The 26,044-nt window shown below is 53.0% G+C and overlaps 1 protein-coding gene and 1 long non-coding RNA gene across 14 annotated transcripts in view; one reads left to right on the top strand and one right to left on the bottom strand.

Moving 5' to 3' along the window:
• Positions 1 to 26,044, bottom strand: part of KDM2B (lysine demethylase 2B) — a 118,425-nt gene that overhangs the window by 6,879 nt on the left and 85,502 nt on the right. For 10 of the 12 annotated variants that reach the window (XM_027576109.1, XM_027576111.1, XM_027576106.1 and 7 more), the window contains 10 exons: positions 12,717 to 12,941; positions 7,196 to 7,339; positions 5,895 to 5,981; positions 5,462 to 5,731; positions 5,143 to 5,256; positions 4,464 to 4,502; positions 3,640 to 4,319; positions 2,764 to 2,927; positions 2,522 to 2,683; positions 1,624 to 1,842 (listed from right to left, as the gene is read on the bottom strand). In XM_027576109.1, coding sequence (XP_027431910.1) covers positions 1,624 to 1,842; positions 2,522 to 2,683; positions 2,764 to 2,927; positions 3,640 to 4,319; positions 4,464 to 4,502; positions 5,143 to 5,256; positions 5,462 to 5,731; positions 5,895 to 5,981; positions 7,196 to 7,339; positions 12,717 to 12,941 — 2,104 coding nt within the window. The remainder of the gene's footprint in view (positions 1 to 1,623; positions 1,843 to 2,521; positions 2,684 to 2,763; positions 2,928 to 3,639; positions 4,320 to 4,463; positions 4,503 to 5,142; positions 5,257 to 5,461; positions 5,732 to 5,894; positions 5,982 to 7,195; positions 7,340 to 12,716; positions 12,942 to 26,044) is intronic. The other 2 variants (XM_027576107.1, XM_027576110.1) reach the window with 1 other exon arrangement.
• On the top strand, positions 23,002 to 25,466 carry LOC113912628. Of its 2 annotated transcripts, none has more exons than XR_003516910.1 (3): positions 23,002 to 23,120; positions 23,415 to 23,529; positions 25,266 to 25,466. It is a non-coding gene; the product is annotated as an uncharacterized LOC113912628 (long non-coding RNA). The 2 variants fall into 2 exon arrangements; XR_003516909.1 differs by having other exon boundaries at positions 25,228 to 25,466.

Genomic DNA, 26,044 nt, shown 5'->3' with positions numbered 1-26,044 from the left:
TAGAGACTTAACTGTGAATTAGAAAATAAGGGGGAGAGAAGACGTAAGAGCAGTAATCCTTGTGTTCTACACAGCAAGCTAATAAATACAGAATGCCCGAGTGGAAAAAGAAAATCAAGAAATAGCAACATAGGCTTGCTGTGTGGAAGTACAGAGACAGACACCGGAAGAAAGACTTTAAGGTGGTTTTGTGTGTGTGTGTGGGGGGTGGATCAGGGGAAGAGAAAGGAAGGGCCTGCCTTGTGCACCCAAATAAATATTCTGCGGTGAAATTCAGCCTGAATAACAAAAGCTGGACAACTGTGACTTCACTCTGTCACTAGAGAAGATCCTGCAAGTTCATGGATCCTGGAGCATGTCCACTGTCCTCTATTTTGTGCCACAGACTTACCTTTATCATTAGTTATACCGATGGCAAGGGAAAACTCTGTAAAAAGAGACGACTCTCAAAGAGACTGGGTATAGAGGTCTGCCGCCACGTACGGCAGAGCCCTTCACCGGACGCAGAGCTCCCTGTATGGAGACGAAGGGAGGGCCTTCATGGAAAAGCAAGTGCAGAGGCGGGTTTCCACACGAGGAAGCGCGGCACGGTCGGCGCTGCAGGGCAGCACTGCTCCTGGGATCTCTGCCCCAAGGCCCGGCGGGCTCCCGGCACAGAGTCGCCACAGGGCCCGGCCCCACCCAGGCCCTTCCCAGGCCCGTCCCCCGGGGCAGCTCCAGCATCCGCGCCGGACCACGCGGCGAGCCGGGAGGGCTCTCCTCTCCGCCTCCACAGGGAGGGTCAACCCTTGCCACCAAAACTCCCCGAGGAGGAGGAGAATGGCTTCCTAGGCAGAGAACGGTCTCGTACTGCCAAACCGCCCCACTCCTCCTCAAGTGTGGCACAGTTGACAGGAACGTATGTATCTACCAAGCATGAAGTGAAGGTGTCCTTTATTAGTTGCTAATTTCTGGAGGAAAAAAGTGGTTTTTTAGGTCTTGTGTAAATCTTACATACACAATCCGACATCCTAAGCAATGAGACCAGAACTGGGTGAGCTGGGCGGAGGGGGGCTGCGCTCTCTGTCCACCTCGCCATCAGTCACGCCCCAGGACCTTGCAAACCGGCTCAAGCCCCGTCAGCGAGCGAGGCTCCTGCAGACGCAGAACCCCGGCGCCAGCTGTAGCGTTTCCTCCCCGCCGACAGGCCCGACAGCGGGGTCGGGAGGGGCGCACACAAGTGCGGACAACAGCAACAGAAACAAAGCTACCTCGTCGGTCTAGCCTGCCCGGCCTCACCGCCCACCGCTGCCCTGCTCCCCTCCCTGCAGCACGAGCCAGCCTGTCTGCACCACCCGGCAGAAGTTCCTCAAGTCGGTATTTTGGGTCAGGAACCATGGCTCCGTGCTCTGGCTGCTACCAGCACCATTTCTTGGCCGCAAGCCTTAGCAATCCAGCAGTAACTGCTGTGTTTCATGTTTCTCCTCTAGCCTAGGCCGTCCGTCTGTATTGTTACAGATCTGTCGTCGCCCTAACACCGGGACCCTCTAAGAGCAGGCACGCAAAGTACTTCCCCACAAACGTGAAGGTCCCAGCCTGTCCCCCAGGGTCCCAGAAAGACCCTGCTGGGTGCCCCCGACTGACCTGATAGGTTGATTTCGGTTAAGGAGTCTCGGGTGGTGGTGCCCACAGCAGTGAGCAGGTTGATGGACTGGTCAGTAACATGGTTACAGTAACTAAGGTGGAGCTTGGAGAGCAGGGGCATGTGGCGTATGATGAGCCGCAGGGAGGCGTCCGTGATGTCCAGGCCTGCTAGACGCAGCTCCACAATGTTCCGGAGCTTGCTCCGATTGTCCATCTGACCTGAGGGGGCAGGAAGGAGGGAGGCAGCATGTCGACCTGACCGGGGAGATCTGGTCACACCAACCTAACACTAGAAGGCCAACCAGCCACTTGTCACGCTTGGGTTTCACTTGGCCATTGAGTATTTCCCCAAATTAGTTCCTACATTTAAAAATCTAAAGCTTCCACATCAAATCTCACACTTCTGGAGTCTTGAAAAATCCGAACATTTTAGAAACACAGCCCTCATTCTACCCAGCAGTACTCAGCCAGTTGGGGCAGGACAGCACAGCATCCCTGGATCACCACGCTTTCCTCGTGTAAGTGACAGGTGGGGAGCAATGGTTCCCTCTTGGGACCCCATCTCTAACTACACCGACCCCCGTGCTCATGGAGGCTTAAAGCCGACGAAGGATAAACGAACAGAAAAGCAGTGAGATGCATGCGAAGACCCCCCAGTGGAGTCTCGGGCGTGCAAAGAAGCCTCTGCTCTCACGCATCGCTTCTATGCCTGAAGGAGCCCGAGAACACGTCAGCCGGGACAATCTCTGCATCTTCTGGGAAAGGGCTGAGACCAGAGGAGGCTTGAGGACACATGCACCAGGTGGGGCCTGTGGTGAAAACCAGATCCAATGGCGCAGCCTGGTCACACCGCCTCTAAGCTGACCCCCTTGGGCATGCCCTGGGCCTGGCCACTCACCTGGCCTGTTGTCTGTGGGTGGGGACAGGAGATCCCGCATCTGGGCGTCCTTCAGTCCTTCCACCCACTGGACATCCAGGGTTCGGAGCAGCGGACAGCTGGAGCTACAGAGTGCGGAGACCGCGATCCACGAGCAGCCCGACAGCACCAAGTCTCGGAGCCCTGGGGACAGAGGCGGCAGATCAGGAGATGCACCCTAGCCCCCACCACTGCACCTCTGGGGTCCCTGGCCCAGTGCTCACCAGGCAACCGGTTGATGAGCCAGCTCAGCTGTTTCTTGGAGATATTGGTCCAGCTGAGGTCCAGGGAGACAGGCTGTCGCCGGATGATGCCACTCAGCATCAGGGGTGTGATGGACTTGCAGTGGTTCAGATCGATGCGGGTCCATAACCGCTTATCGCAGCACCTGGGGGCCAGGCCCAGCAGAGGGGGGCATCATCAAACCTGAGGGCTCCTCAAGTGAGCCCCCTGCATGGCTGTGGCAACTTCCCCCACGACCAAGTTCGGGGATGGGGGACTCCCTAACTCTACCCTCTGGATCCTTCATTTAATGCCTGTCCTGCCCACAGCTGGGCACCTTTGCTCTGCCACAGGCCCCCATGGGAGAAGCCAGTACCTGCTCTGCACTGAGTATTTACTGGGGGCTCTACTACACCCCCTACAGGCCACTTCTCACAACAGTGCTCTAGGCAGACATCGTATTATACCCTTTTACAGGGGAAGGTAAGTAACCTGGTAAAGGCAGAAAGCTAGGAAATACCAAAGCTGAAATTAAGATCAGTAAATGGAACCCTTGCTTTGAACCTGGGCTACCTCTTTAAGGACAAGGACTCCACCTGGTCCTCAGCTCAGCTTCCAGGGGCTGAATCAGGCAATCAACTAGGGTTCACCTCTTCTGACCAGACCAGCGTGACCAAATTGCTGTAGCCACCCGGAACTCTTTGAGAAGAATTAAGCTGGACTGAGCTTAGAAGGAAGAAAAGATCACCACGATGACTAAAGTGGGGACACATACCCCGCATGTGCCCTTCCCGGTCTAGTCTAAGCCTGAGCCTGGAGCCCGACACCGGGCCGGTCCCTTGCTGCCTCCCCATCCAAGCTCAGCCAGCGCCCCTCACCAGCGGTTCCAGGTCCTGCAGACCCGCATGCAGACACACAAGTCTTGGTGGCTGAGGTAGCTGAAGACGGCCATCCACACCTCCCTGTGCATCACGTGGGCCGCCCCGTCATCCAGGGGCAGCGAGTCAGGCGGGGGGCTGATGGGGGGTGGCCGAATCACGTGTCGCTCCATCTGGATGCACTTGGGCGGGGACACGGAGGGAGGGGGCCGGGAGATGACACGGGGTGGGCTGCGCAGGCCAGGCCCTAGCTGATGCCGCAGCTCCCGAGGGGTGCCGGTGAGCCCCTTGCTGAAGCGGTGGGGGCGCTCGCAGAGGCCCAGGGGCCGCTTGGGCTCCTCGCTCTCACTCTCGGGCTCTGACTTGATGGGCTGGTGGTTCTCGTTGGCCAGGCTGTTCTCCGTCTTCTGGATCTCTTGGTTCAGCTCCTTGCTCAGCTCCTTGCTCAGCTCCTTGGTGGGAAGCCGCCTTTTCCTGCGTATCTTTACCTTTTTCTTCTCCTCTGGGCCCTCTGCCCCCTCCGTGCTGGGCCCAGCGGTAGGGGAGCTGGAGCGGGAGTGGTCGCTTTCCCGGGCCTTGGGGGGGGCCTCGGGCAGGTCATCCTCTGGCTCCTGCTTGAAGCGCCGGAGAGGCTTGTTGGCAAGAGCCATCCGGTCCTCGGCGTTCTTCCAAGACCGCCGCTGAGGAAGGAGGGGGAGCGAGGGCAGCTAAGCCCCTAGGCTCAGGGCTGCACCCACCCAGGCCTCCCCACCCTCCCACGTGGGACCCACTGACCCAGGGGCAGGCGTGGGAGGAGGAGAAAACAGGAGAATGGAAAACGGTACCTTTTTCCTGAAAAGCTTATCTTCTTTGCCAGGTTTTAGCTGTCACAGGAAAAAAAAAGCATGCAGAGCTTGCTCCCGGGGTTCATGGGATTTGGTCCCCTCTACCCCCAACCCCACCACGAAACCACAGTCTCTAGAGTAGGGGCCGGAGGGTCACCTTTCCCCCAAATCCCATCTCTACTGTGACTGATAGACAGTGGGCCTGCCCTGCTGCTTTTAAGAGAGAAGGTGGAAGGGAGAAATGTGGTCGAACTGTTCCCACCCAACCGACCTCCCACCCTTGGACAAACCCTGAGATGTGCACTGGCCCACTGAGGTCGGACCTGGCCCTGGGAGCCAGTCCTGGAGGCAGGGCCTGCGGGGTTCCCAGCGGAGCCTTAATGGCTGGAGCAGGGAAGACAACCGGGCGCCACCTCGTGGCCGAAGCGGGAAGGGCCGGTGGGCGGAGCGGGGCCGCCAGGATCCTCCGAGGTTCCCAGATCCACAGGGCTTCCCCGCGGCAGCTTCAGCTTCCCAGGCTCCTCGCCAGAACCACGAGCCAGCGATCCGGGGCTGGGGCCTGGGAAGCTGCGGCGGCTGCGGCAATGGGCTGGAGGACCCGGGGGGAGGAGGACCGCGGGGGCGGCCCGGGACTCGCAAGTCCCCAGGACCTCGGGAGGGCGGGGCGACGTGGGAGCACCTGCTGCTGGAAGTAAGTGAGACTGGATCTCCACCAGGGGCTGAGGCTGCTGCCTAGAGGGGGCCTCGGCGGGAGGTGAGAGGAGGAACCGGGGGACGTTTGCAGCGTCGAGGCCTAGAGGGGTGGGAAGAGGAGTGACTCGCTGGTTTTCCCCTCCTTTCCTTGGGGCCGGCCTCTCAGGACTTATGTGACCTGCTCAGGGCAGCCAGAGGCCGGGACCCCGAGTCCTCCCCGCTGCCCATCCCCGCCCCCGCCCGTGCGCCCCGCACCCGGGACCAGCCAGGCCACCCCTCGCTGCCCCGCTCCTCCCAGTCCGTACTCGCTTGCGTCCACTCAGCTCCTGGGGCTTCTCGTATTTCCGCTTCCTTCTCAGGTGCACGTCGTCCGTCTTTCGGCGCAGGATGCCGTCCGGGGGCACCTTCTTGGGGTGTTCGTCTGACCTGCGCCTCGGCGCCTCCTCACACTCACTCCTCCGCTTGGCAGGCTCCTGCCCTTCCTTGTTGTCCCGGTTCATCTTCTGCTCCTTGAGCAGGGAGCCAGGCAGGTTGGAGGCATACTTAAAGCCAGGGCCACGCTTTTGCTTGTAGGCCAAAAAGAGAGAAGGAACAAACCAACTGTATATCTTTGGACTTGCACCCCTCCCGGAACCCGCAGCACCCCACTGGCCGACAGCGCAGGGACAGGCTGCATCTGGCAAGGCCAAGGTCCGCCCCTCCCAGGCTGACCCCTGGGACTTGGAGCCCGACACTCACTTTCCCGGTCTTGCCGGCGTGGTTACACTTTGGACACTCCCAGCAGTTTGGAAGCTCATCGTTGACCACGCCCTCTGACTCCTTAATCTGCAAAGGACACACGCCAGTCAGCAGGGGGGGGGGGGGGCAGAAGATGCCACACCTGCGACGAACATCAACAGCCCCCTCCCAAATGCCATTTCTAGCCCATCCCTGACCAAAAGAAAACAAAGGTGGCTCAAACGGGTGGCTCTTGATGCTGGCCAGGGGTCAAATCCTAACTTGCCTCTTACTAGCTCAGTGACCATGGGCAAATCACTCCATCGCCGTGGGCCGGTGCCCTCAATCATGAAATGGAATGTACCTGTCTCACCACCGTTCTGCAACAGGTCAGTGAGATAACCTCGGTAAAGCGACTGGCTCAAGGCCTGGCACCCAGAAAGGACCCCACCAATTGGTTCAGTGCTACTCATGGAGTAGCACTGTCCTGGGTGCTAAGTGTGAGAAGCTCCGAGGCGCTGTCTCTGATCTGGGAGACTGAAGTCACCAGGCAAATAAACCATGAAGGTCTGACTTCCAAAGGCAGGGAGATATCACAGTGCCCCCTTCAGAGTGGGAGGTGTGTGCAGGAGGATGAGCCTCCAGACAAACCCCCACTACCACCACGGAGGAACGGAGACATTCCAGAACTGAGTTAACATCTGGGGCAGGCCGACCTGAAGCTTGCTAAAACATACAGATACACACAGGCTGACCCCTGGGATGATGGGGAGGTGCCAGGCATGATGACATTCTCTGGGGACAGCCCAGAGCAGTCTCTTCCCTTCAGCGGTGGAACCTGTTGCCTAAGACAGGCAGGTACAGCACGGCAGTCCCCACGAGAAGGCAGCCCTGCCCCGGGCACACCAAGGGAGCAGGTTCTTGGCACACAGCAACTCTGACGCAACCACCTGTTGTTACGGGACCCGCCCTCCCCCGGCCCAGGCCTTGTTCTCCCAGAAGCCTGGAGCCACGGTTCCAGCAAGCGGCACAACCACCCAGCCTCTCCCTCTGGTCTGGGTGCAAGACTCTGGGAACTGTCTGTGGTTCTGAGGTATCGGGAGGTGGGGGGTATGTGTTCATTCCCTCGAAGACACGGGTGGCGGAGGTCTGAACTACTCCAGACTCTTCTTGGCCTCAGCTCATTATCTGCCACACAGAGCCCCACAGACTTGGAGGTCCTCTGGGCAAGGAAGCTCACCGGGCCCCCCAGCATCAGCACCACCGGAGGCCCGCAGTGGGGGTGCTGAGCAGCACAGCCAGAGCCCCCTGGGACTGCTCACCTTAAGGCATCCAGGGTGGATGATTTCATTGCAGATGGAGCACTCCATGAGCATGAGGTTAAACTTTCCCTCTTCCTCTTCCACTGTGTCTTCCTTCCCTGCCTCGCCACACACCAGGCACACGGCGGTGTGGGGCAGCACGGGCTGAAGAGCCGGAGAGAGCAAGCCGCGTCAGCAGGGCCGGACCGCGGGGAAGCAGGTACAGGCCAGGAGGCGGCAGAGAACCGGCCCAAGCCCTGCCCATCGTTCATTCACTCACTCGTTCCAATATTCAGCCGGCTACCATCTCTGTGTGCCAGATACTCAGTGCCGGGCATAGCACCGAACAAGACAAATAGAAATCTCTGCCAGCCTGAGCCTACATTTTAGTGGAGGGAGGCAGACAAACGGAGAACAACAGCGTATGTTGTGACAAGGGATATGGAGAAAAATACAGCGAGGCGGCCCAGGGGCAAGGGGGGGCAGGGGGGCTCCCTGGAAACACAGAGGCCAGGACCAGCATCACCTGAAGGAGGGGGCGGGGTGTGACCTGCGACCAGACCCGCGGGGGGCCGCGGCCACACGTCACCAGCGCGATCACCGCACCGTCCCTGCCACCTTTCCAGGGAGGTCCGCAGGGTCAGAACCATCGTCAGAGGAACACTAAGATGTTATCTGCCTTTTCCAACTATGTTGACATTTGCTCCGGTGAGTGAAACTCTGGCACTCGTCAGGACGGCACTGCGTTAGTCCCTGCCACACGCTTATTACAAAGATCGCCAGGTTTCACTGAAGAAGGGCTCTGATGGGGCAGAAAAAGCTCCTCACGTTATTAAAACTTTGACCCTTGAGTACGTAACCTTTTTTTAAAAAAATATTGTTATTGGAGTACGTATCTTTGTAGGGTTCTGTACGACCAAACAGGCAGTGTATGCACAGAGCACTGGTGCTGCTAGCCGGAGGGCGCTTATCTCTAGGAAAGGCACTCGTGACTGCGCTGTGACTGCGCTTGGGCATTTTCTCCACAGAACATCATTCTACTTGACAGAATAACTGATTAAAAAAAAAAAAAGTATTGGCAGATTTCTCAAAGATGAAATGAGCTGGTCACTTCCAGAAAAACAAATTTATAGCATTTGTTACAAAGGATAAAATTCACATTTTAAAACAAAAATTAGAATTTTGGAAAACTTACATCAGCCACCATGAACCGGACAGCTTCCCAATACTTAAAGACTTAGTTCTAAGGAGACTGGTGGTGGTGTTAACAAATGTGATTACTTTTTCTTTTTTCTTTTACATTGTATAACACTGTGTGCCCATATTTGGAATATCTGTATGACTCAGTGCGCCAGTGTTCTCCAAATAACCAATGGGCGATGTTGTAACATCATGCATGAGCAAATGAGCTGTTCCGGGGGCAAGAAAGACTAATGAATTTTAATGTAACAGTATGAAAACTTCATTGATACAGTTTCAGATTCCACATTGCAACTAACCTTTAAGAAACTACCACCTGTTGAGTTCCAGCAGAGTATCAGAGACATCCACCACTACCCACCTCCACCTGAAAAGACTATGAAAATACCCCCCCCTCCCCTTTCCAACTACAGATCTGTGTGAGGCCACATTTTCCTCACATAGTTCCTCCAAAACAACGTATTATGACAAAATGAACACAGACACATATGTGAAAATGCAGGTCCTGTCTAATGAACCAAACATAAAAGAAGAGATATATGAAAACATTAAACAATGCCATTCTTCCTAATCATTTTTGTTTTGGAAGACAGAGTTATTTCTCATAAAAACGTTCTTTATGAAAAAAATGTTCTTTATGTTAACATGTAGTCTGTTCTTTTCAAATAAATTCAAAGTTTTTTTTTAAACTTCTCTGTTTTAATTCTGAATACAGTAAAATAACCCACATCAACAAAGCTCTTCGGGGTCCTCACAATTTTCAAGAGTTCCCAAGACCACACGTTGAGGTATTGCGGGAGGGTCAGCACATAGACTCTCCCCTTATACACACCCACGTCCCCGTACCTGGGATCCAGAGGAAACACACAATTTTTATTACACTGAATTAGAAGAGCTTCAAATAAGCTGGGATATATGGCCCACTAAATGGAAAGTCTCTAAGATGGCACAAACATTTGAGTTCAAATAAATAGAACACTGAAGGCAAAAGAGCCATCATTTGTTCAACAAATACTTAATAAACATCTGCTAAAGCCTGAAGCAAGCAACCAAAAGGGGAACAGTAATGAGGAAGGCAGCTGCTTCCTCGAGCTGTCTGGGAGACAGAACATGCCGAAATCCTAGGAAAACATGGGAAAGTGCCATGGGAAGCAGCAAGCGGCTGATTGCAGGACTCCCAGGATGGGGAATTTGGGCTCCTACAGGCAGAGAGAAGTGGGGAGCAGGAACAGCAAAAGAGACCTCCAACCCACATGAAAGGAGACAGAGAAGAAAGAGCAAGAGCATTCGGCAACAGGGGGGCAGGCCTGGCCAGCCGGGGCAGGGCACGCAGCGAGCCCAAAGCTGGAGGTACTGGGTGGGGAACACCTGGTGGCCAGAAGATGATGTGTGCTGGGGTGGGCAAGGCTAGGGGACTGATTCTGGAATCAGCAGGTAGAACCACAGGCAAAGCCACCACAGAGACTCGGGAGAGGACCCCAGGCCCAAGCCAGCAGGGAGATGGAGCTGAACAGTGTGAAGGGATGAAACCTCGCAAAGAGGAGCAAAGGGAAGGCTGGTCATGGGGAGAGAGAGAGTCTGCACATCACGAGAGAAGGGCCTGGAAAGGGAAAAGAGGTGGCCTGCACGTGTCAGAGGTGGGTAAAGCACGCAGGAAGAGCCCCAACAAAGTGGAAAGGTTGGAAGAAGAGTAAGGAGGATGCCAAGCGTCAGGCCAAGACTACATTTACTATTAGTTCCAGAAGCCCCGTCAGGTTGGAGAAAGACACAAAAGCGAGGTTTCCTTCAACACTCACTGTGCCAGGCACTGGTCTAGGCACCAGAGCAGAGACCGGTCCCGTAACTGGGCCTCGAACACGGGGCGGGGCAAGGCTGAAGAGACAGTGCTGGGTCACGGCCCACGTGCCGAGTCTGAAGCGACACTGTTCTCAAAACCAACAGTCCCTACAGATAACCTCTCTTAAATCCTGACAGAATGCAACAGGTCACATGGACCCTCACTCCAGAAAAATGTATATATAGGCATGCACAGAGACAAAAAGCTGTATTTAATTTCAAGGGGACTCCCAAATTTCCTGAAATCCACTGAAATGACCTGCGTACAGGTAACAAAAACACAAGCAATGAAACAAAAATGTACAGCAAAGGAAACGATCCACAGAGTGAAAAGGCAACCTATGGAATGGGAGCCAATATTCAGAAACCCTGTATGTGATGAGGGGTTAATAAGCAGAACACATGAAGAACCCCAACTCAACCACAAAAACACAAACAATCCAATTTAAAAATGGGCAAAGGACTTAGACATTTCTCCAAAGAAGCTATGGCCAACAGACACATGAAAAGATGCTCAACATCCCCAATCATCAGGGAAATGCAGATCAAAACCATTCGGGTAACCATGACCAGAACAACAGTAAATCCCAAGTGTTGGTGAGGACGTAGAGAAAACGGAACATGTGTGCGCTGCTGGGGGGGAATGTTAAGGTGGAGCAGCCTCTATGGAGAACAATATGGCAGTCCCCAAAACAATTAAACATAAAGCTACTAGGGCGCCGGGGTGGTTCAGTTGGGTTAAGCATCTGACTCTTGATTTTGGCTCAGGTCATGATCTCAGGGTCATGGGATCAAGCCCCAGGATGGGATCCATGCTCAGCATGGAGCATGCTTGAGATTCTCTCTCTCTCCCTTCCCCTCTGCCCCTCCCACCCACTCATGCACGCATATGTGCGTGCATTCTGTCTCTTTCAAATAAATAAAATCTTAAAAAAAAAAAAAAAAAAGAGCTGCCGTATGTTCCAACAACCCTACTTCTGGGTATATATCCGAAAGAATTCAAAACAGGATCTCAAAGAGATACTGGGCACCCCCATGTTCACAGCAGCATTATTCACAAGAGCCAAGAGGTGGAAGCAACTTAAATATCCATCAACAGAGGAACAAGTAAAGAAAATGCAGCATATACAAACGGTGGAGTATTATTCAGTCTTTAAAAAGAAGGAAATCCTGACTGGCAGTTGGTAGAGCATGCAACTCTTGATCTTAGGATCGTGAGTTCAAGCCCCATGTTGGGCATAGAGTTCATGTATTTAAAAAAAAAAAAAAAGGAAATCCCGATCCATGCTACAATACAGATGAACCTTGAGAACATTATGCTCAGTGCAATAAGCCAGTCGCAGGAGAAACACCACTTATATGAGGTATCTAAAGCAGTCACACTCAGAAAGTAGGAAGGTGGTTGCCAAGGGCTGGGGGAGGGGAAACGGAGTTGTTCGATGGATATAGGGTTTCCATTTGGCAAAATGAGAAGGCTCCAGAGATGAGCTTGCACAACAACTGAGTATATAGGTAATATGACTGCACTGGACACTTAAAAATGGTTAAAATGGTAAATTATGTTCTGTGTTTTTGACCATAGTAAAAAAGCAAACAACAAACCATAAAACTAAAAAACACACAGAGTATTTGTGGAGGGAGAAGGGGAAGGTGGCCCTGGGCTCGGAGGGACAGCCACAGCCAGAGAGAGGCGTACCCGATGCCAGGCTGGGCCTTCGGAGCTCACCCAGGAATCCTGCCCCTCCTGCTGAGCCTGCTTTCCCACAGGAGCAGAGAGATCACGGAGGCCCGGGGAGCAGCACCCTGTGGAAGGCAGAGCGTGCGTAGGTGCTGGAGGTCCTGGATGCACGGACAGACCCCGGGAGCATGCCAAGTTGCCAGAGTCTGCGTCCACTGCCCTATCCTGCAGCAAGGCTGGGGATGGTGGGACAGTCTGCTGGAGCGGGCCAGGCTCTGCAGCAGACCAGCTCCTAGGCACCATAAATCAGTCCTCTTTATGTGGGGCAGCCCCCTCAGGAGGGGCACTGACCTTTCGCCTAGACCTCTGACTTTGAAGGCAGGACAGGAAGGAAGGGAGGGCCTAGAACCGTCATGAACTGGACCATAAATGTTGGCAGTGGGGTCACAGACAGGACAGGCTGACATCTTTAATGGCAGAGACTTCAAAGTACTCGGTCATCTAGGGAAGGAAGGAGTTCTAAGACCAGCAGCCTATGAAGAAAAAGGAGCCCAGCACGGTTAAGTCTGCCCCCCAGTCCTACAATGTGGAATCTGAAACAGCAGTGGTCTGAGCCCCCTTTCTTCCCACAGGGAGCACCTCTTAGGGGTTTCCGCAACTGGAACATTCTCTTTAAGGGAGAGACCAGACAGACCAAGGAGCAGAACAAGCCAGGGAGGTGGCGTCTGGGTGCAGAGGAGGGCCAGGGTGCTCCTGGGGGAAGGCAGGGCTGCCCCCGCCGCTCTGCCCTCAGGAGCATCCCTGGAGAGGTCACGCCGCCGCACTCACCGCGATGCACTGCCGCATGATGCAGCTCTGCTTCATCCGCCCGGGGCCCCCAAACTTCTTCATGTCCTTGCAGAAGTGACACTCTCCGCACTCGGTCCGCAGGCAGGCCTCGCACTTGCGGCATCGCGTCCGGCGCCGGCGAGCTCCCGCCGTCGTCCGGTTGGCGGCCAACTTCACGGCCGAGGCCGGGCCCAGCTTCCCCTTGGGCCGACCTACTGCCCGGTTCTGCAGGAGAGCACACAGGGCCGGTGAGATGGGCCACAGGGCCGGGTGTCTGGGGCTGATGTGTTCCGGTCCCAACCCCAGGACCTCAGACAGCGGACCTTATTTAGAAAGAGGGCCTTTACAGAGGTGATCCAATTAAATTAGGTCATTAGGGTGGGCCCTAATCCAATAGGACTGGCATCCTTAGGAAAGGGGCGATTTGGACACAGGCACAGAGGAAGTGCGTGTGGAGACACAGGAAAGAGATGGCCACGTGACTGGAAGTGTCTATAAGCCAAGGAAGCCGGCAGCCCCCAGAGGCTAGAAGAGACAAGGCAGGATCCTCCCCCAGAGTCTTCAGAGAGGGCATGGTCCTGTCAGCACCTTGATTTCAGACTTCTGGCTTCCGAACTGAGAGACAATAAGTTTCTGTTGTTTTAAGTGCCCCCGTTTTGGGTACTTCATTATGGCAGCTACAGAAAGTGAACAGAGGCCACCCTGCTTCGGAGAGCACGTCCTGGTTTAAGACCCTTCCATGGCCGCCACGTCTCAGCACAGGCCCCTGCCTGCCTCCGGCCAGGTTCTGCTTCCCCCAACAGGCCGCACACGGCCACACGGAAGGCCTCTGACCCCTCGGCCAGAAACACAAATCCCCTCCCTACTCCAGTTGGCTAAGACCTACTCATTCTGCAGGCCCCAGTCTACACGCTGCTTTCTTCTGACTGCCCTCCCTGCCCTCCCTGTCCCGTGTTTGGGGCGCCTTCTATGGGCTGTGTTCTCAGGGGCCTTCCCTCTGAGATACAGAGCTCAGGAAGGCAGTTATCAAGAGTGTCTTGACACCACTGTCCTTTGACAAGATGGCCTAGCACACAAGGATGTGCTCAGCAAACCAAACAAAGCCTGGTAGAATGAGACAGTAACCCTAAGGAGGCTTGACTTCTGAGCTCTTCTCTAAACGGGCTCCAAATGCTTCTTTCCCTGTGACTCAGAAGAAAACAGAAACAGATGAGCAGAAGAGCGGTACAGAAATGCCTAACAGTGAACCAGCCAGCCACGGGTCCTGCTCAGAGTCCTGCTGTCCGGGCCGGCAGCCTCAGAGCCCCTCGCCAACCAGGATCAGTTGGGGAGCTCCCAGGCCAGCTGCCAGAGGACACCGTCTGCTGAGGTCCCCTGCACACCTGGCATCGGAAGTGGGAGGGACCAGGATGGTGGTGGGTGCTGTCTGAAGCACCTTTCCAGATAGCAGGAGTCTGCTGAAAACTGGTTTGTCGGTCAACTCCTTACCCCAAAACTATCTGATCGAATTGGCATCTAATGCTTACAATAGCCCCTTTGCGGCCAACTAATCTCAAGTCCAGTCCCAGCCTTTTAATTTTACTTGCTTGCCACACCTGGATCCCTGACAAAAGCCCCTCCTCTAGTCAGCTCCCGGGCCCAGAAGTGTGGTTACTATGTATCACAATGGTGCAAAGGGTCCTCCTTCCAGACACCCCTCCCCTCAACACCACAGGGGCTATCTAGAAACCTATAACCACATCAGGAAGAAACACAGTCCATCTTTCTTTGTGAAGAAAGTCTCACCATCATTCATTTCTTCCACAGTGCAGTGGTCCCTGCAGAGAGCTGAAAATCTCACACACACCCCCCCAACCCCCTTTGGTATTGACACCTTGGATCCTTCCCTCCAATTTATTTTCCCAGCAGCCTGCAACATTCACGGGAGCCCCGCTACTCTGGATCTTTATCCCACTCAACTTGCTCTGAACTCCAGAGGAAAGGGAGACACGAGATGTGGCTCCAGTGGCCCATCCGTCCTCATCGACCCCAGCCTGCTTCCAAAGAGCCACTCCATGCTCAGTCAGGCCCCCCTTCAGCTAGCCCGGCCAGCGGCCCTGTCACGACCGGGCCTATACGCCACCAGCTGCGTCGGGGAAGGGGCGGCTCCCGCGCATGCTACTCTGTCTTCCAGCAGTGAAGGTCCTGCGACACCCCCCGCCCCCGGTCACACACGGGAGGAGCCCTAACACCGGAAGAGGGATAAATCGGCCTACACATCACACACGTCCATTCAAGTCAGGTACTGCTGCCAGATGAGTAGTTTAAAAAAAAAAAGGAGGTTTCAGAGCCTTTGGAGTTAAGAGAATGATACATAGGGGCCATGGACCCGAACACTAAGCAGCAGACCAAAGAACAGCAAGTGTGCCAGGCGGAAGCAGCCATGTGACAGCAGTAATAGCGGATATTTGCTGAAAGCCTGCTACCGATCATTTTACATATGATAGGACCTTATTTTCCCAACAAGAACCCCATGAGAGATGCCATTTCTCAGATGAGGAGACTGGAGGGAGAGGTGAAGTAACTTGCCCATGGTGACGGAGCTAGCAGAGGATGAGCACGCACCCAAACTGAACACCATAAGCCAGAGCTGATGAACAGGGCGAGAGTCCACTGGAGGGGAGCACACACCCCTGGAATGGGTCCACGGTTAGTGCCTTCACACCCATAGTAGGGCAGGTGCCGAAAAGACGTATGGAGAGGCACATCCACTTCCAGAGAAACGGACACCAAGACAGCTTTTCCCTCTCCTCACAGCGCGCAAGAATCAGAGATCCCACCCCTATAAAGAGTGCATGTCCTGGAAGCAACTCACTCCTCTAAGCCCCGAAACACAGTCAACAAGGTGGACGATTCTGAGCCTCAAGTCGGGCACAGAGAGGACAGTGCAGTCCAACATCCAAGGACAAACCAGGGGTGAAGGGCTCAAACTCTGACCCCCAGAGCAGGAGAGTCTAAGGACTAGCTGCTTTGGTGAAGGACTGAAAAAAAATTCCCAGAGTCCAAACACGGCTCTCTCCTCCCACTCAGGAACGTCAGGTATAAATAGCCACTGGGCGCCTCTGGCCTTACTGGCCGCGAGGGCAGTGTCTCTCTGAAGTGAAACGTTGGGCCGATCCAGCCAGTGTCACAGAGCTCAAATGTAACTGAAACAAGCCTACCTTCCAGTGCTTTCCAAAGCACATTCCCATCCAGAGAAGAACTTTTCTAACCCATGGAAAAAACAAATCCTCCTGGATCCTGATGGCAGCTGAGACATCCTGGAAAATGACAGAGCAAATGACAATGTCCTGGAAGAGGTGTGAGGAGGCCCTGTTTTCCGAAGACCTTGACTCAGGCGGTCTCTAGCCAGCTGCCAAGTCAAGCCAGAGAAGCTGCTGCTGCCTACAGCCTCATGACCAGCTTCTGTGGGAAGTGGGCGCCGGCTGGCTTGTCAGGAGTCAATCGAGCAACACTTGAAATGCTGGAGCCCAAGACAGACCACCCAGAAAATCAACAGGTGAGAAAGACATTGGAGGGTCTCCATGAAGGAAGGTAAACAAGCCAAAGCCCTGTCACTCTGGCATGAAGCTTCTCTCCTAATCTCTTCTGTGTGATATCTAAAGGTTCATCGCCCAATTCTAAATTCCACTCTATCCTACCTTTGCCTCTATTTGTTCAAGTAACCCAGAATGCATCTTTGTTAATTTCAGCACGAACTGGTCTTCTCAGCAAAAGACAATGATGGCATCCACCGACTTTCCTTTACAAACCAGTCTTCTCAATCCCAAGGCCTCTTGTTGATTTTATAAACCCAGCTCCACCTGCTAAGGAAATCTGCAGTTCACATGCCCCGCCCCACACACAAATCATAGCATTCCAACACCTCTTCTCCACCAGCTACTCCTAAGCATCTTCCTTAAAGGGAACATCGGTACAGCAGTTCTTTCATTCCTTCCACAAATATTTACAGAGCCCCTCCTATCCATCAGATGCTCTCTTCCTGAATATTCATGGGCAGAACCTCTTCAATCCCTCATCACTAAAACTCTGGGATTAAAATTACTTGGAGTAACCAAATTAATGAAAAGACATCCCATGTTCATGGATTCAAAGACAATATTGTCAGGATGGCAATACTCCCCAAAGTGATCAACAGATTCAATGCAATCCTTATCAAAGTCCCAGCTGGCTGATCCTAAAATTCATGTGGAAATGCCAGGGACCTGGAAAGGCCACAATGATCTTGAAAATGAAGAATAAAGTTGGAGGATTAATACTTCCTGATTTCAAAGCTTACTACAAAGCTACAGTAAAGAAGACCACGTGGTGCTGGCATAAAGACATACGGATCAATGGAACTGAGAGTCCAGAAATAAAACCTTATAATATTTATGACCGAACAATTTTCAAAGACCAAGTGATTTTCAAGTGTGTCAAGACAATTTAGTGGGGGGAAGAACAGTCTTTTCAACAAATGGTGCAGGGACATGCAAAAAGAATGAAGTCGGACCCCTACCTCACACTATACACAAAAATTACCTCAAACATGGATCAGAGCCCTATATGTAAGAGCTAAAACTGTAAAACTGTTAGAAGAAAACATAAGGGTAAATCTTCATGACCTGGAATCAGGCAATGATGTCTTGGATATGACACCAAAAGCACAGGCAACAACAACAAAAAAAAACCAGATAAACTGGACTTCAAAACTAAAAACTTTTGTGCTTAATAGGGGCACAATCAAGTGAAAAAGCCCGGAGAATGGGAGAACATATTGCAAATAACACCTCTAGTAAGGGACTAGTACCTAGAATATATAAGGAACTCTAACAACTCAACAATAAAAAGACAAACATCCCAATTTGAAAATGGGCAAAGAATTTAAATAGGAATTTCTTCAAAAACACAATGTAGGGGAGCCTGGGTGGCTTAGTCGGTTAAGCTTCTGACTCTTGATTTCAGCTCAGGTCTTGATCTCAGGGTTGTGAGATTGAGCCTTGTGGCAGGCTTCACGCTGGGCATGGAGCCTACTTAAGATTCTCTCTCTTCCTCTGCCCTCCCCCCACCACGCTCTCTAAAACAAAACAAAACCTAAAAAACCCATATACACAAATGGGGAATAAGTACACGAAAAGATGTTCAACATCACTAGCCAACAGAGCGCGTAATCTGCACTGGAGGCTCATTCATTAATGAGTCACACATTCACCCACCTGCCTACCCAAGTGTTTTTTGGCTGAGAACTATGTACCAGATTCAGTGCTAGGTGCTGGGACTACAGAGATGAGTAAGATTTGTTCCATACTCTCAAAGGCATTACAGTCCGGCTGTGGGGGGGGCGGGGGGAGAAGAAAGACAACATGTAAATGCAATGCAATGTGATAGTAATGATGATAATGATATTAAAAGTAATCACTCTTTTCAATATTTGCCAGCAGTAATCTATGAGATAGAAATTATCATCTCCATTCAGAAGTGAGGAAACTGAGGCACAGCAGAGTTAAGTCTTTGGCCTAACGCCATATGGCCAATGAACGAGAAGCCGCGATAGGAGTCTGGGCGGGAGCTCTAAAGTCTGGACCCTGGAGTGCTGACCCAGAAGAAATGCCTCATCTCACTAGGAAGGGAGGTTGGGAAGAGGGTCGTAGACACAGGAGGTGGTGACTAAGGGAGAACAGGCCTCTGCACTGGGATAGAGATGGGGTAGAGAGTAGATATTCTAGGCAGAGAAGGAAGAGTAACAAGATAGAGATGTGAAACTACACGGCACATCCAGTAGCCTCATATGGCTACTGGAGAACAGCCTTGAGATGGCAGGAGCCTAATCCTGCAGGATCTCATAGGACACAGAGAAATGGTGTCCCCTATAAGAGCAGCTAAAGGACTTTACATTCAGGAGCAACACCATCACATTGTGGCAAGTGCATGAATATTTTTTGGGGTGGTAAGCCAGATGAAAGGCAGGGAGAAGAGACGAGGATACTACAGTAGCCCAGGCCGAAGATGATGAAGGCATGAACAGAAGCCACACATGGGTTGACTAAGAGGGGACGATTCAGGAGATGTTTTAGAAGCAAACCCATGAGGCTGCCTAAACATGGAATACGCAGGCAGGAAGAGTCCTGAAAAGCTCTGAGGTTTCTGGCTTGAGCAACAGGAGAACAAGGGGCTTAGGAAGGGAGGAGAGATCAGTGACTCCATCATGGACACGCAGACTCTGAGGGGCCAACAGGACATTCGAGGAAGGTGGTCAGCAGGCAGGAAGGACCAGAGCCGATACACAACTGGAGTCAGCAATCACAGACTGTTAAACTAGTTAAGTCCACAGGTTGTCCAGGGAGAAAAGGCCGAGGGAAAAGAGGGTCCTGGACACTGCATTCAAGACTACAAACGTTCAAGGGCCAGTGTGAAAGACCAACCTGTGGAGGAATGGCCAGAAAGGTGGTCGTGTCATCACTGGACCAGGGAAAAGTTTCAAGAGATGACTGTCAAGAGGAGTCAGTGAGAAAAAGAGTGAAACATGGCTGTGCGTTTTTACAATTGAGACAGTTCTGTGTTTCCCAGCAAGCTCTTTCCAACAGCAGTATACTGACACTTAGCTCCACAGGGCTAGCCACAGCCCCCCAAACAGTATGGAATTCCTTTGTCATGCTAATGTTGTACTCTTCTGCATAACACAGATTCATCTCAACATATGTCTGTTCCCAAATCTTCGTGTATAATGGACATTCCAGGAAAAGCTGGATTTTAGCAGCATTGTGGGGTCCCTTAACACAAACCTATAGACTCCAGGGAGGGCTCTGGTTTGTTTATATAATAAGGGTAAGGAGCAAGAGAATAAAAACACAAGAGCTACCAGAAACCCAGGGGATGAGAGGACCTCTGGAGAATTTGAGGAAAGCTAAGGACCTTTTCCTAGAAAAATGCACACAAAGTCACAAACCTCTGCATAAAATTTCAGGAAGGTTCAGGGATCCTGGTCTTAAAATTTCACTAAGAAGCTATAATGAGTAACACATTAGTTATGGCTGCATAAACTTCTGAGAGATTTTCCTCTTCATAATTTTGTTATTTTTATTTTTTTAAAAAAGATAACACTTTTTTTTTTTTTTTTTTTTTTAAAGAAACCTCCACACCTAGCATGGAGTGCAACACAGGGCTTAGCTGGTATCAAGAGTCGGATGCTTAACCAACTGAGCCACCCAGGTGCCCCAACAATCACTTTTAGTTTAAAATAAGGAACAAAGCTTTTTTCACTTCAAGGGTTCAAAACAAAACAAAACAAAACAACAAGATGGAACAAGAATTCTCATTAACAGCCTTTCTTTAAGGGGTATCTCCTCAAACTGAAAACGGCTAAAGAATTTTCTGACACATTCTGCACTGGAGAAGCAAATGTAGTCCATGGGAGAAGGCCCAGCCAAGAGTGACCACTGGCAAAGGGCATGCAAGGCGTGTCCTCCCATCCACCATCACCTCCTCGCTCCTGTCGCACACTGGGAGCAGGGGAAAAGTAGGCTGCTATGGGAAGGAGTGGGGCAGACAGGCCTAAGGAAGCCTGATGCCAGCCAGGTGGGGACAAGAGACATGCACAGAATTTCAAGATGGAACAGGCAAAATCCTGATGATGAGGGGTGGTAGTGAGGGGCTAGGCACAGCTGCTGAGGGTAACTGGGCAACAGTAACTTCCCAACAGGGCCTCCCCTGGTCTCTTCACACACACCACCACAGGAGGTGGTGATAATACCTGCATGCCCACCCATACTCCAGGACTTCCACCCTTCCTTGAAGGACACTTTACAGAAGAGTGGGGTCTAGAGTCCAGAGACTCACTCTCCTGTGGAAGACACAAATGCTTTTGAGATCCTTAGAGGAAGCCACTGTTCTCGGGCCCAAGAAATCCCAAGGCTGGGAAAACTAGTGAGGAAGGTGAGGCAAGGAGCCCTGAGCCACAGCCTGGAGCTTCCGCAACTGCAAGGTCCTTCGCTGACAACCATGCTCTCTGCTGGGAGTATGGGGAAAACCTGCTGCCCATTGACCCGGCTTAGGGGTCACCTCAATACACCTGAGTGGAACAAATCATCTTAAAGTGAACGTTGAGAACTCTGCTGACGGCTCCAGAAGAGCCACACAGGGCTGACTGATGTGTGGAGGAAGAAAGTAATCTGGCTACTGGGAGTACAGGCCCTCTTGATGGAAGTCTCTCTCAGGAGTGGCAGACCTGAAAACGTGTTTTTTAGCCCAGAGACATAGGAAGTCTTGTCTCATACACTGTCAAAGATTGTATCTACCACAGGCCACAGGGTGTGGCCAAATTAAAAAACCAAAACAAAGCAGGTAACAGGAACCTCAATCCTGAAACACCAAAGCAGAGTCAATGCTGAATACAAGTGTCTTCTTATGAATGAGCAGATGCAGAAAGGCTAAACTGTTGGCAGGGATTAGGTAGATCCAAACTGAACTGAAAAATTTTCAAACCAAGATTTGGCGTGAACCAAGAAGCAAGAACTGAGAACCATTCCCACGCTGTGCTACTGACTTGATAAAAGTTCCAAGACAAAACCACTTGGGTTGTCTCTGGGTTAATCCAATCGGTAAGACCAGCAAGATTCAGGAACACCATAAGGTGCATGTGCCTGAAAAATACCCAGCAAAACTTAGAATAAAAATAAAATGTAACTAAACAATAAAATTTAACTCGTTAGATAAAACCACCTAATGATATGGGTGATACAACTTACCTGCAGCATATACATTGCTTCCTCAATCACCCCTAACGGAAGAGGCAAACGTTCCTACATCTCGGCCTGAACATTCCAAAACATCTTTATTCCACTGAGAAAACGCACCCAGGATTATAAATAAGCATCTTATTCATCTGGTCCCATGCCCACATGATAACTCAACCCACTCCATGCTTAATTCCTCGGACAAGTCAACCTAGCCTGTGTCCTGCTGCAAATATTGTGCAGATTATACTCCGTAAATCCTCAACTTTCTTCCCCCGCTTCCTAAACACGAATCTTCCCGGAGTAAATTCACGCCGTAAACACACCCAGGGCTTTGTTTTATACAGATTTCTCCCCCCAGGTCCCAAGAGAGGTTGCTTTCCCTTCTAAATCCAACTGAGGCCAAATACTGCCATCTGGGGTCACGGCTTCCTCCCGCCCCGCCGCGGCGGAGCGCACTCGCCGGGTTCCGGATTCCCCGCGCCGGCCCGAGGCTCGCACCCCTTCCTGTCTCCGTCTGCCCACGGCAGGCGGCGGGCGCGCGGCGCCCAGACAAAAGCTCGGGCCGTCGGGCCCACGGGCCCGGGGCCGCGGCGTCCTCCAGCCTAGAGGCCGAGGGTCCCGGTGCAACTTTGCAAACAGAAAGGAGGGAGGCGCCGGCGGCCGCAGGTCCGGGTGCGCCCGGGGCGGCCGGCACGCGCGTGGGCCGCGGGCGAGGGCGAGGCGCGCCCTGGCCGCCAGCGCCGGCGCCCGCAACTTGCCCGCGGGCCACGGCCCGCGCCCGGCAGGGCCCGCCCGACGGCGAGGCCCACATTGTCCCCGCGGCACGGCCGGCCACCCTCGCGCACAGCCGCTCGCACACGCCCCCTGCCCGGGCCGGCTGCGGGGCCCGCGGCGCCCCGGCAGCCGCCGGCCTGCCGCGCTCCTCCACGCCCCGCTCGGGCCCGGCCCTGGCGGCCCCGCCGGCGGCGGCTGCAAAACTTTCTCCTCATCGCGGCGGCGGCGGCGTCGCGGCCGCCCCGGGAGCGTCGGTCGGTCGGTCGGGAGGTCGGCGGGCGGGCGGGCGGGCGGCGGGTCCCTCCCTCAGCCCCACCCCGGGCCGCCGACCTGGTCCGGCTCCGATTCATAGTCGTCGTCCTCGGCGCTCACGGACATGGCCATGGCTCATGGTGGGCCCAGGCTCGCGCGCGCTGACATGGCTGGAGCGGCGCCGCCGCCGCCGCCGCCCGCCCGGAGCAGGCTCGGCTCGCCCTGGCTCGGGCTCGGGCTCGGGCTCGGGCTCGGGCGCCTGCTGCCGCGAGGAGGGAGCAGCGCCGCGCGCCTCGCACGCCCGCGCGGGAGGGGGCGGGGAGGGGCCGGCGGGGGGGAGGGCCGGGGCGCTCATGCATATGCATGAAGCGAGCCAGGAAGGGGCTGGCCCCCCGGGCCGGCGGGCCAATGGCGCGGCCGCGGCGCTCGGGCCGCACACAAAGGGAGCCCGGCCTGCGGTGACATGGGGGCGGGCCCGCCGAGGGCGGCCCCTCCCGGCAGGGGCGCGGGGACTGGGACTGCGTGGGGGCGTGCCCCACGGCCCGCCCGGCCCGCGCGCCACGGGATGCACATGGGTGGCTGCACGCCGCCGCCGCTCTAACAGGAAATGCACGCCCGACCTGGGGTGGGGTCTTTTGTGTGGTCCTGCGGGGCGTCTCGCGGGGGCCCCGGGGCGCACAGGCCACGGGGGGCGGCCTGCACGCGACGCCAGGCAAGAGTCCCTGTGCACCCGGCAGCGGGCACACGGGCTCCCGGGTTTGCACAGGCTCTGGGACCAGGACCTGATGCCCGCGAACCCGGGAGTCCCGTACCCGGAGCTTGCAGGCCCGCTGGCCTGGCTAAGGTCCGGGGGCCCAGTTCCCCCGGAAGCGGGCAGGTGGGCTGGGCAGGTCCCCTGACGCTGCCCTCTCTCCCTCAGGTTTGCCTTAGCAGATCGAGAGGGAGTCAGCGTGAAACGTGCGGTGGTGCTGGTGCGAGTTCCCATAGAGCTGCCTGACTTGGAGGTTACCTGAGAGAATGCACTCTGCCCCGAGGTGGGTGCCCCACCCTCTTGGACAGGAACCCTCCTTCCGGTGGTGCCCTGGAGGGGATGTGCGCTGGAGGCGATCTCAGAAGGGGTAGAGAGCTACAGGCCTGAACCCAGTTCTCCTAGGAGACTGGCAGCGCCCCGAGGCTGGCCCAGAAGGTGTGGGTTTCTAAATTCTTTAAACTGTAAAGGTTCCTCTTAATGCTTAATCCAAAAGCAGCCCACTCCTGCAGAAAACTGTTACTGGAAATCCAGACTGAGATTCATTATTAAAAAAAAAAAAAGTCTGTGGGGACGTATGCCCACAGCCCTTATTCTGAAGGAGGAGCTCTGACCATTAGCTAGAGTGATCAATACAACCATCAAAACCACAGCTAAACACAAAGACAAGGAGTGGGATGCCTTAGCTGGGCAACGGGCACACGTATCATCTAACTAGGAATGTTCAATATGACACTAAACATGCATACCTGTACCTGCTCGGTTTCTTCATCATTTTACAGATGAAGATAAAATGGGAAGGTTTGCCCAACTGAAAGATGAGCATCCTTCTGCAAAGAGATCAAAGGCTTTCCCAAGAAAAAGCTCATTAGCTGTGAAATCTGGTGATCAACTCTGCAGAGCTGTCCAACCGTTATTCATGCCCAGGCCACTGGCCATGAAATCCACTGTGAGAACAGAAGGGACCCACAGGCAGGTCATGGCCTGGGCTTTCAAGGAAGGCAGAATGTGTGTGGCAGAGACCTTGTAAATACAATTCAGGAGGCTTCTAGCAGGGAGTCGGCAGGAGAGAGGAAACAGGGATGTCAGTTTTACTGAGTGGATTCTGAAGTCTGTATGAAACTTATACACCCACTGACACTATGGGAAGAAATCCCAGGAGACTTGCTCTTTACTGAAACATATCCATTCTGAGTTTCCTTCCTCTCTTCTTACGGTTTTCACAATCCACTCAAGGTTAACAAAAACACAAAGCAAAAGAATATCCCCCTCCTCCACCTCACTTCATCCCCAAAGATCTCAGCTTTTAAAAGCTATCGTGATGGACCAAAGTCTGTATCTGATGACCTCTTAGGAGCCATTCTACCCGGTAGGAAGCCCCTTAAAATAAAGGGGAGGGGCTGATAAAATGCTAATCATGCTTTCACTTCATTGTCATTCAATGTGGTCAGAACTGCAAAGGTACAAAGATACCCAAATACCATGATACATCAAGAGAGAGAGGTAAGGAAGTGGGACTTTTTTCTTGAAGGTCTCTGCCATTGCTTATCAGGAGTGCAAGATTACTAGACTTGTCTTTGAGCCGATTTCTTTTCAATGTTCCAAAGCTCTTTTCTGTATTTAAGGAAGTAAAAAGGCACGGTTCTCATTTATCATGGTGCAAAGAAAGAGAAAGGGAAAATGTTGATAAACAGAAGCTGTAGCTAACACAAACTTCCTTCTACCATGTCATTTCTGAACTAGAAGGGGCCTCAACCAGACCCCCTCACTTCACAAGTGAGGAAATGGTGGTGCAGTGAAAATTAGGAAGTAGCTCTCAAGCCCAGGGTCCCTTATATAATAACACCACCCAGAAACGACGCCCCACCACCACCTTTCAGGGGTCCGGGCAGTAATAGCAGCTAATATTTACTAACCATGGTTGAAGGGCTAGAGTCAGTGCTGAGTGTTTTGTAGACATTATCTCATTTATCCCTTTAAGCAGTCCCATCAGGTATGTACCACTGTGCACCCATTTTATAGAAGAGGAAACTGAGGCATATTGCTGCTCGGAAATGAAAGGACCTGGATCTGAACCCACAGGCAGCTGGAGCCTGCAGCCTGGAGCTGGGGCTGTTAATCACACCACTCCAATGCCTCGTGCCAGAGACAAAAGAAGATGCCAAATGAGACTGATGTAAGAATCCAAGTGAAAAACTCAGACTTAATGTAAAATTAAATTAACTGTCCCTTATTAAATTTTGCAAATTCTGTATTCTCGGTTCAAATTCAATTTCAAGGCAGATAGGTATGGTTTTGGTAACCTTTGGTAACCAAACTGCTGTCTGATCATCTGTCAGGGGCCAACTCTGGAAGTAGGAAACCAGGATTAAGACATGATAATGCAGTGGGTTCTCTCCAAACATTAAGAAGGCTCCTGCCAGCCACTATCCTAACACCTCTTAAAAATTCCTCTTCTGACACTTGCAAAGAACTTCTTACTCCTCTGCTTCCCTCGATCAAGTTTCCTTCAGTTAACTGGCACACACAATTATCCAACATTTGTTTTGTATTAATAGCATGCTGGACTTTATATAAAATACATTATGCTAGCCCTGGCCCAGCAGGATTGCCATCTGAAAATTTAGTGTTACATTGTGCTTTAGGCTTGTCCTTTCTCCCTCTTGACCTCATCTTTGAGTGACCCTAAGAACTGAACACTCTCCCGGCTCCACTTAGCCAAGGCTTATGTTCTTAGAAAGAGCTTCCCAAAGCTGATGCCACCCGGGCAGTTGGTGCTTGCCCTGAGCCAGGAAGATCCA

This window comes from Zalophus californianus, chromosome 14 (assembly GCF_009762305.2).
Source record: "Zalophus californianus isolate mZalCal1 chromosome 14, mZalCal1.pri.v2, whole genome shotgun sequence".
Classification (NCBI taxonomy): Eukaryota; Metazoa; Chordata; class Mammalia; order Carnivora; family Otariidae; genus Zalophus; species Zalophus californianus.
This window is presented reverse-complemented; position numbering and strand designations above follow the sequence as displayed.